Source organism: Sphaeramia orbicularis, chromosome 16 (genome assembly GCF_902148855.1).
Source record: "Sphaeramia orbicularis chromosome 16, fSphaOr1.1, whole genome shotgun sequence".
NCBI classification, from domain to species: domain Eukaryota; kingdom Metazoa; phylum Chordata; class Actinopteri; order Kurtiformes; family Apogonidae; genus Sphaeramia; species Sphaeramia orbicularis.
Genome location: NC_043972.1, coordinates 34,125,815 through 34,136,992, shown reverse-complemented (window position 1 = coordinate 34,136,992; position 11,178 = coordinate 34,125,815). Strand labels below are relative to the sequence as shown.

General features: G+C 40.7%; 1 protein-coding gene across 1 annotated transcript; it reads right to left on the bottom strand.

The window, feature by feature from the left end:
- Positions 1-1,283: 1,283 nt before the first annotated feature.
- leng8 (leukocyte receptor cluster (LRC) member 8) lies at positions 1,284-10,929 on the bottom strand. The gene is given in 17 exon segments (XM_030159339.1): positions 1,284-5,339; positions 5,437-5,644; positions 5,785-5,914; positions 6,006-6,074; positions 6,177-6,278; positions 6,500-6,794; positions 6,952-7,118; positions 7,196-7,437; positions 7,722-7,894; positions 7,973-8,144; positions 8,290-8,307; positions 8,310-8,591; positions 8,594-8,702; positions 9,214-9,291; positions 9,486-9,623; positions 9,854-9,986; positions 10,568-10,929. Coding segments are annotated over 17 exon segments (2,520 nt in total). The 5' UTR covers positions 10,609-10,929; the 3' UTR covers positions 1,284-5,176.
- Positions 10,930-11,178: the final 249 nt, after the last annotated feature.

Below are 11,178 nucleotides of genomic sequence, written 5' to 3'. Positions count from 1 at the left end.
CACTTCTCCTTTGTCCTTTGCTGAGATAATCCATCCACCTCACAGGTGTGGCATATCAAGATGCTGATTAGACAGCAGGATTATTGCACAGGTGTGACTTAGGCTGGCCACAATAAAAGGCCACTCTAAAATGTGCAGTTTTACTGTATTGGGTGGTCCAGGGGGGTCAGAAAACCAGTCAGTATTTGGTGTGACCACCATTTTCCTCACACAGTCTTCATGAATTCTCTGAAACAGCTTTGGAGATGGCTTATGGCAGAGAAATGAACATTCAGTTCACAGGCAAAAGCTCTGGTGGAGATTCCTGAAGTCAGCATGCTAATTGCATATTCCCTCAAAACTTGTGACATCTGTGGTATTGTGCTGTGTGATAAAACTGCACATTCTGGAGTGGCCTTTGATTGTGGCCAGCCTAAGGCACACCTGTGCAAAAATCATGCTGTCTAATCAGCATCTTGATATGCCACACTGTGAGGTGGATGGATTATCTCAGCAAAGAAGAAGTGTTCACTAACACAAATTTAGACAGATTTGTGAACAATATTTGAGAGAAATAAACCTTGTGTGTACACAGAAAAGTTTTAGATCTTTGAGTTCAGCTCATGAAAACTGGGAGCAAAAACAAAAGTGGTGCGTTTATATTTTTGTTCAGTGTATCATCTTCAGTTTTTCTTGTTTCTTCTGATTTTCTCGTCCTTCTAGATTCTGCTGTCTTTTTCAAAGCTTTCACTCATTGGACAGTTTTGTATTTCATCATTTTTGTCATGAAACATTTGTTATTGAATCTTATTAGAATTGTGTGCAGCTTTTTGATCATGCAAAAACCAAAGCTTTTACCTTTAGTTCAACATTTTCAGCTTTTCTTGCTTTCTTTGTAGAATTCACTTAACTTAAATGACTTTTAGGTAGCATTGTTACTTTCCATAATCTCTTTTATTTACAAGTCTCTTCTATCCTTTTACTGCTTTTTGCTTACCTAAATGTTTCCCTGTTCATGATATAACATTTTTCTCCAACTGCTCCAGTGACCTTAACTCTCATGCGGGTTTTAAAGTTCAAGACTGTCTACAAATAAGCAAACTAATCTGGATTTCTAGTCTTACAGTGTCACAGGTGTCTCAATGGATATTCACATTTCACAATAAACTTTACCTTATATTTCTTAATTCTGTGCTTGTCATTTTTATAGCAACAAATCTTCCAAAATAAATGAAAACACCCATAAAAATGTTTCCCAAGTTTGCATTACAAGATTAAAAAGAAAATCACTGGAGTACTTCCACTTCATTCTTCAATTTCTTTTTTTATTAGATTTCAAAAAGATAGTATTTACATGATATTTACAAGCTGGCAGTATATCTCATCAGATCTGTAGAGTCGTAAGAAATGGAAATAGGGAGGAGACATTGCAGGTAGACCTCGGTTAGTGAGCTGCAACATAAACTATTAAAGCATTGCAGACACAATACTTACTAGTGAGTGACTACTTGCACATGGCAAACGGTCACAAACATACAAACCATAAAAGGAAAAGTATGAAAAGGAGAAGGGGAAATATTGGTAAGAGTCAGAGGAGAAAGAAGAACATGCAAGGAGAGGAATAAGAGAAAAGTGAGAGCAGAGAAAAAGAAACTGAAGAGTTAAAAAAAAAAATGGTGGGGAATGAAGTGAGGGGCATGAGAGTTCTTCCACTGTCAGATATCAAGGAGGGAGTTACAGAGACCGATAGAGGTAAACAGTACATGGGAGCAAAGAATACTGAAAACATGACTTGAGGCATTGGAGAGAAAAAAAAAAAAAAAACATCCAAATGAAAATGTGTACTGTTAGTTGTCTGGGTTGAATTTTCTACAGACAAAAAAAAATTGAAAATTAACTTAAAAGCATACAACAAAAAAGGGGCCAACATCCTGGGCTCATTCATTGCTGAAAACACGACATCCGACAAGTCAACCCTGTATAAAACACATTTACACAAGCCAACAATGTCAGTTATAATCATTACATATGGAAGAAGCAAAAAGTACGGTTTTCGCATGGGAGCACACACAAATACTTTGTAAAACATCAGAGGGAAATTTGCCTGAGTAAGACTACATACTAAAAAGAAAAAAAAAGAAAGAAAAAAAAAAACCCTGAAGAAATTGCTTAGCTTTGAAGATCATTCTGCATGTCCAGACGCATCTTTACACGCATCTACTCTAACTGAAGGAAGTCTGTTCAGTAAATGCAGAAACTGGACTATGAGCAAAAGAAAAAACCTAAATAGTGACGAGTTTTACCACTGAAACAGATGAAAGCATATCATTATAAATGAAAATGCATCTGGACAAACAGAAAACAATACATGACCAATTCTGGTATCTGTCAAACATTTTACATAAATACAGAGAAAAACAAGTTGGGAACTGTAGATTAGCAGCAAATGACTTAAATGTCAGCTTAACATTTTACACATTTCAGTATGTGAGGCTCCCATGTGTTTTATCAGCTGTTTGGCTTCAACTTGAGTGGGTCAAACCGAGACTGATTGCTCACAATTCACTCCCTCCGGCTGGCGTCTGGAGGAGGAGGCAGCTGAGGTGGTTCGCCCACTTTTCCACTCCATGTGCTCCTGCAATGCAGCAGTGCTACCAGCTGAAGAACGCGAGGGTCTGGTGGCGTGTGAGAGAAAGGTTCAGGAAGTGAGGAGGGGGAGCAGCAGAGGACAGGGAGGCAAGGTAAATGAAGGGAAGAAAGAAAACATGTTGATCAATTGTTTGCTCAAATAATGGTCAACCATGAATAGTCCACATTTACAAAGGTGACTTGCTAACTGAAGCAGCTGTCCTGATGTGGAAGGTGTTTACAATACATTGGTCCAACTCAATCTGAATTCAGTCAGCGGTGTAACACAGCTTGCATGGACCAAACAATCAGGAAAACAATATGTTTGTGTATGTGCCATTTTAATCAACAGATTTTTTTGGGGTTTCTTTTAAATCACTGGAATTTGAAAGTTACAAGACTGGGTTAAAAAGCCTGTGCTTCTCTTTATCTGGATGGATTTTAGCCAAATGCACATACTGGAAATTATCAGCCCTCCACTATAACCCACTGTGATTACGACAGAATGCAAGCCAATCCAGATGTCTGAATTTAACTTTACATATTCATAAAGGTGATCTAGAAAGGTCCGTGAATCCACCAAAATCACACTTACCCATGTGTAAAAAAAAAAAATCCTACACTATGCATTAACTAAAAATAATCACAGCAATAGGATACAATATTTACAAAAATATTCTATAGACAAGTAGATTGTACAGCAAAATCTGCATCAAATTATTATTACACAACATCCTTAAATACCTCAAGATGTCTACAGTGGCCAATAATACTGTAGAAAAGAATCCAATTATGAGAAACATTTGAAAATGCCTCATTCTTCAGAAAGACTCAAAATAATATGAAGCACAAAAGTATGAAAATTTTGTTGGTAACGGTAAGATTTCCAGAAAAACTGCAACTATGCCTGTTGGACACATGTATTGCCTAAAATAATGTACTCTTTACAAGCACCAACATGTCAAAGAAAATAAATGAACCTCCTCTACCACTTTGAATTATCATGAGTTTCAGTACATTTTTAAGAAGCTACAAATATTTGATTCTTTCATTCATTTCTGGAAAGTGAACATTTAAGCATTACTACACTGACTTCCATGTCTTTTTTACTAAGTTACTGTCTACAACAGTGTAAAACCCATTTTGACTGAAATACTCATAGGCAGCACTGTTTCAACTCATAGTAGAAAAGTGTCTAAAATTTGTGATACTCAATTCATGTTTGGAATTTTCATTTTGTAAAAACAGATCAAAGATTCTTGTGTTAAAGACCAAAGGCCAATACTGCTGTCCAAGAAACACAAGACTGACAACATTTAACCCACAGAAGAATTGTGAGGCAGCATCTCTGCTGCTCCGTCATCCAACTCCTTCCAGAGAAGTCTCCTTTATCTTACCAGCTTCACAAAAACCAGAGCCAGAACCAGCATACAAACCACTCGTCAGGATTCCGTCTGGAAGAAGCTTCAGGTTTACCTCTGCTGCTCCCTCCTGTAGAATTCACATTCACCTTGACTGAATGTTGGCAGCAGATGTGCCGGTTTGGGCTGGTGAAGATGATCAAAGAGGTGTGATAGCTGGGCTTCACTGCTACATTTGCAGAGATGACGGGGTGTGTTGGATTCAGGCTCCAGCGCTGACAGGACGCTACCTGAGGACGATGGACACCCTCCAAATGAGCTGCACTGAAGTGATTAATTCCAGGCCTCCAGGGAGCGGGAGAGTGAAGAGATCACCTCGATGAACACTTTCCTATCTTATCAAACAGTTCACTGCTCTTCACACCAAGGCTTTCACTGCTTGCCAACCATTTCTTCACATTGGATGGACAGCACTTCCAAAACTGGGGGAGGTTCACAATACATTTTAGTCCATGGGTTTCACAGGCCATAAATGGTGGGGTAGGAACAGGAACAGGTAGAGCAGCTGGCTTTAGATGGCAGGATATACAAACCACCGATTCTTCATCAACCAAACTGCTGCCACATCTCACGCTGTCATCTCAGTCTCTGAGAGCAAACTTTAAAGCTGACCTGACTTGAAGCTGGATGAATAACTTGAAGAACAGCAGTTTGCATTTCCCTTTTAAGGCTTGAATCTTCAGGTCTTGGAGCTGTTGACTTGAGGAAGGAAAAACATAACAGAACACTGTTAGCTTTAGCATCTGATGGTGCTAATGGAACAGGAACCATGAGGGTGTCTGCTTCTCTGATCTGGTTCTGTAACTTCTTTGTATGTGCTGAGATTACATGTTAACCCCAAATTTAAACTGTTTGCCAACAGAGGACATTATGAACATCTGGAGACTAAGGCTGACCTACAAAGTGTGAATGAATGTGTGTACAGGCGTTTCTCAATGTCTAAAGTAGTTCTCATCTGAGTGTCAGAAAATTACATCTGCTGTCAAACTGGGTATTATAGCACAGTATTCCTCTTAATGTGTAGGTATTATGAGGTATTAGCCTGCCATTACTTTATCTCAGCTGGTTCAAGTGTCTGAAGTGCAGTGCAAAATCTAAGGATCCATGATGCCCTAAACATCTCCTTTCACTATGCTACAGCCTATCCCTCAGGAGGCAGCCAGTGAGGCTGTGCTGGTTTTGCAGTCTATCTTTTGGGGGTCAGAGGCAGTGAAGGTGACACCTAGCCCAGTAAGGAAGGCCATACAAGAGTCTAAACAAGAGAAGCCCAGAGTGGACTGCACATACTGCACTGGCAAATCAGGCCTAAACCTGTAAACAGAGGAGAAAAAAAAAAAAAGGACAGAGGTTAGTATTTGGATAATACAGACCTAGAATTCAGAAATCCATCTTTTGGATCAAAACATACGTTTTGACTATAGCCCGAAGTGCAACCTTTCTTTCCCTCTCAACAAACTTGTCAATGAGGTATGAAGCCATGCGTGGGGCTTCCAAATACAGCTTAAAGAAACGGCGAAAATTTCCTAATGCCCAGGCAGCGCGGAGTGCAAGAGCATGAGCTACACACTCATCTGCCCTGAGCGCAGGGGTCAAGTACACCAACTCAGTGGTGAGATCTGCAAGAAAAAAAAAAGACATGATATAAATTATAAATAAACAGTGTTAGTGTGTAAGGGAAACATGTGAAAGATGAGGATGTTTAAGTAATGAAAAAAAAAAAAGGGTCTATGTAAAAGAATTAAAAAAAAAAGCCTACCCCCAGAGTTTTTAGTAAAGATGTAATACAGCAGTCTATATGCTGTAAACTCTCCAATGTTTTCTGATGGATTATCCTTATACAGGGCCTTCAGCTGGGTCTGGCACTGGTTGAACTCTTCATGGTCACCCTGACAAAACAAAACAACAGACACTTACTTAGAATTTTAAAATCCCTGTTATGATTTTGACTGCCAAAAACAATTGAAACGCATTACTCACCTTTTCCAAAGCAATGCGTGCATGACACTCGTACACTTCCACTGTGAAGTCAGTACGAACTCCCTGGACCTGGACAGTTCAGGAGAGAAACAATTTATGAACAAATGACCAAAAACAAACTATTAAATACTAAATATGTAGACATAGAGAAGAAATGCAAGAAGAACTAACCGTGAGATCCTGTCGTATGGATTTCATCTGTTCACATGCATAGGCGTAGTCTTGGTGTGTTTGCCAGTGGGCTTTCACAGCCTGCAGAGACTTTCTGAGAACCTGCATAAAGGGAGTTCAAAACCTGGATTAGGACTCTATGATGCTGAAGACTAGGTTTTAGAAAAAATATATGCTCAGCAGATCCTTCTGCTCCCTTATTCCAAGTTTTAAGTCATAAAAAAACTCAATCTATGACACATTCATCTGCAAATGAATTAAATATTTTACCTTAAAAGATATTAATTACTAATACATCAAAGCAGCCAAAAAAAGTAACTTACATGTACAGGGCGTACAGTGGAGGGGTCAGGGGCACAGGTGAGCCTTAGATAGGACTTTGTGGTGTCTTGGCATGTTCCTACAATGGGGCAGTCCTCCCAGCTGAGGCCCTCCTGTGTTCCATCTGGTAAATCCAGGGCATTGATGGAGAGAACCAGGGGCTCTGAGCGGAGCTGCTTGTGGAAGCGAGCTGCTCTGCTTTGCTTTTTGGCCTCACGGTTGGGGTCATGGAAGTCCAGACCTGCACTGCCTCCTTTCCTCTTCTTACCAACAGATGAGTTTGTATCTTCCATGTTTCTACAAGAACAAGAAAGGATTAGTTACAAGGTTTTGTGATGGCACAGTACCTTATAAACTAAATCTCACTGTTTTCGCCTTCCTGACAAACATTACTTAATGAAAAAACCTGAGGCATCAGTTCACCATTATGCTTGCAGTAAATTCAATAATATACCGTCTCCCTCTGTTGGCCTTTCCTCCTCTTCCACGCCCTCTTTCCCCTCCGCCACGGCCTCGATCCCTATCATTACCACGGCCACGTGCCACTTTCTGGCTTCGCCTTGACAGCTGAGGTCTGAGGTCACTAGAGATGCTGCTGTCTGACTGTGAGTCAGAATCACTGTGAACATAAACATTAAGTTAAATAAATACAGTGAGCAGCCACAATGCCCAAAAAGTGGGAAGGTGAGTTTTCTACCTCGCCTGTGCCTCTGGCTGCTGCGATCCGGTGTCGGCCATGTGAGGGAGATGGTGAGCGGGAGGATGATCGAGCATGAACTAGAAGAAGGACTCCTCTGGGAAAAGATATTCCTGTAATGGCCCAGCCTGTGTCCACCACCTCTTCCTCTTGAAGCTGCAACTGTACTTCCACCACGACTAACTGAGCTTTCTGCTGCTCTCTGATTTGAAATAGCCTCCCAACGAGACTGCTTGACCTTCACCTACAAAAACAAGCCAAACTTGTCTCAGTCACAGTACCTTCTAAATAAAACTCTTCACACAAGCTGCCAGGTTGTTTTGCTTTCTGTTCAGCATGGCAACTAGAGGTTTACAGCCTGAATGAAAAAGGAATATAAAATGCAAATGCATAACTTATTACCTAAAGCCATATTTTCATTAATTTTGTTGCATTAATTGGGAGAACGTTAAAAAATATGGTCAATATATTCCTAATATAAACAATGATATGCCATATCAAAGTTAACCTGACAAACTATTAAACTCACTCTGGTAATGGCTCTCGGGTCCAGTCAATGGTATAAGCAGAGCCATCCTTCAGCCTGTCCTGCAGGACTTCTTTCAGCACCTTTTCTGTGCGATCTTTGTCCTCCTCTGTCTCACAGGCTGTGAAACAGCGCTGCACATACTCCTTCATGGCTTGGGGCCAGTCCTGGGGACTGAAGAGAAAACACTGAAAGGTCAGTACATTATTAACAGAAATGACACAGGCCCTGTGGAGGCAGTCTGGCTCTCACCGTGTCTGAGCAGCTCCAGGTGCAGCACTGGCAGTGGCAGGTGAAGAAGGAGTTAGATTCAATCCTGAGGGCTGCTCGCCTGGAGGGAAGGCCTGATTAGAGACTGGGGAACACTGAACCTGATAAGGCCTCTTGGGAATATTAAACTTGACAGAAGCTGTCCCAGGTGCCTCTGTAAGAAAAAATGTAGAAGGAAAAATAATCATGATATTAAATCTTCTTTCCAAATGATTGTTTTACTAAAGCTGACTTCAGGGTTTTCTCACACAGTAGGAGTAATTAATATGTCTCCTACATGACAAGTGCTTAAGGCTTACGTTTCATGCGGTGCCAAGTTGCTGTCCTTGTTTTTGGTTTTTGTTTTTGTCTCCTCTGCCAAGCCCTGGTACATAGTGGCCAGGTTGCTGTTGCTGCTGGGAAGCATTCTGAGGAGGCTGATAGTTGTTTTGGGCCTGGAAGCCTTGTCCATAATTAGGCCTCCCCTGGGAGTGACTGTATACTCCCATTTGGCTGGGGTCACCAGGAGGGTATGGCATGGTGTTGTTGGTATTATAAGCATTTTGTGATGGAGGAGGATACTGGGAGTTGGGTGGGGGAGGAATGGGTGGGGGTGGGGGGGTTTCTCTGACGTGGTAGGGTTCTGAGGAGGCTGGGGGGTAGCAGGGGGAGGGGGCTGAGGTTGAGAAGAGAAGCTGGGAGATTGGTCTTCCATACCAGGTACTGGGGGAGGCTGAGAATAGAAGAAAATTATCAGAACACTGTCAAAATATGAATACGATTTGTATAAATAGAATAATTTACTAACAGTACAAATGTCACAGGAATAAGTGTTGTTTAAGATGTTACATAAACCAAAAAAATTATATAATCATAAAATTCTATTATATGAAATAAACTGAAAGGGTTTCAATCCTTTCCAGAAACACAAGCATTACTCTTTTAAGTGTCAGGCTCCTCACACCAAAACCTGACGTGATTCCTCATTGTTCCACCTGAATTACTCCATGAATTTATACAATTCCATTTAAGGGGAAAACTGTCAATCTGACTTTTAAAAACCATATTTACAAATCACTTTGTATTTAAGGTATTACAGCATTTTCTCTCTAAAGTGGGGGAGAAAATCTAAGTTTCACTTTTGTGCAGTGCAAAAATGTTTAATAACTGTATTTTAGCCTTATAATTAGGAGGGCAAAACCAGTCGCAACTTTAGGAATGATTAGAATATCTTATTAAAATACCTGTCCATTCGAGTTTGGTGCTCCTGGGAAATGTGCGGGGGGTACGCCATACTGATTTGGTGGATATGCTGCCCCATACTGAAAGTTCAGAGACAGTTATTTTGTCAGTGTCAATTGGGAATATGTGCCAAGTGTAACCTTAGAACCTCCTCCCAGTCCCAGAGCAATGGAAGGTATTTTGGGAGATGTAAGTGTGCAAGCCCTGAAGCTAACAGAAATAACTGTAGCACATGCTGAGAAATAACATTAACTGAGCAATAAACATTACTTACTGGAGCCATGGGGTAGTAGTAATTATAGGGATATGTGTATCCAGGATACTGTTGCTGATTTTGCTGGTACCACTGATAGTACTGCTGCTGTTGCTGGATAGCAGCAGAGTCACTCACTGCTGGTTGAAATTGACCTGCCTGAAATGACATAACCCCAAAACACCCTTAATGATATGATCCAAAATCCAACTGAGAGCGAATATTATAAAAGGGAGAAACAACATCCTAATAAGAACACATAAGTAATTAATAATTGCATGTTAATACTTTTGATGTTCTGTGTCCACAAGTATATACTTAGCCTTAAGGGTGTTATGAGATTAGCAACTTTGTATTTAAATATCAGATCAAAAGAGACGATGACACACCTCTGCTGTAGTCCGACTGGCTTGTGTAGTCTTCGTAGTGTTCTGACTTTTGCTAATGGAGGCTAATGCTTGTCTTGCCTTCTCCCATTCTGGGTTTTCATGAACCTGTCCTTCTGGAGCAGCACCGAAGGACCTGCAATCAATAAAATAACATGAGGGAAGGGCATTTGGAGTGCACTGAATCAAAAGCAACACTACATGTACTACAGCACTGGGACATGCATCTAGGTCAATATAATCACCTATGTAAAACAACTTTGTATGGTAAAGTTTGTTACTGAAAACGCTTGAGGGACTAATAACCAGTGTAATACTGCTTGAAGTTCTACAACGTAAGTAGTTAGCGATTCTACCTATTTAACAGGGTTAAATTCCAATCTAACTTCCACTTCTCATAAAAACAGCTCCAGGTCACCATTAACCTAAAGAGGTACAAAACAGGTCAAACATGAAATTAAATTAATGTCACCGTAATGCGGTTAACTAGGCGGACACGATATTGATTTGAGGTGTGTAAAACGCTGAGAGTAGCTAATGCTACACCACAGGCCTGTGTGTGCTAGTCAACAATGTAGCTTAGCTAAGACCATGATTAACTTTAACTTGCAGCAAGATGTGCTTGCCATAGGTGGAGCTTTTACAATCAAACATCAATTTACAATGATTAATCAACTGACTGCGTTGATTTTTGTTCTTAAAAAAAACACAACATACCAGTTGGTAGTAGGGGTTGCTTGTGTCGTGTTGGCCGCCATTTCGCCACAGGTTAGCGTCAGGCTAACGTTAGGATAGCTTTTCGCCACCTAGCCAGTTAGCAATAACTAGCACCGTTAGCGTGAGCTCTTTGCTACAGGAAAAGGTAAACAAGATGAAGTCCGACACGATAAACAGTGTTAACGAGAAACAAGAACAACAGCCAAGAGACCGTGAACACTATTACAAATGACACTAAATTTAACAATATTCTCTTAAGATTACAGATGCAGAGTAAAAAAATACGTAACACTCATTTTCACTCCGTTCTCGTGACCACCAACTTCGTCTGACCGGATTGAGGAGATACAAAATGGCAGATAAGGAAAACGGGCCAAGGAGGTGACGTTTCACCGCTGGTACAATACCCTGAGTACAGTCTGACAGGCTGAACTTACGCCCAAACCACTCGCTACATTTGCACCGCCCACTACAAGCTCAACCAATCAAATCTTCGTTTAGTGTTGTCTTTACACTAGAGTTATCTGCGGCAAAGAGCCATGACTATTAGCCAATCACAATAAAGGGGCGGGATAGAGAACCTAAGAGATCAAACTCAGGAAAAATTATTT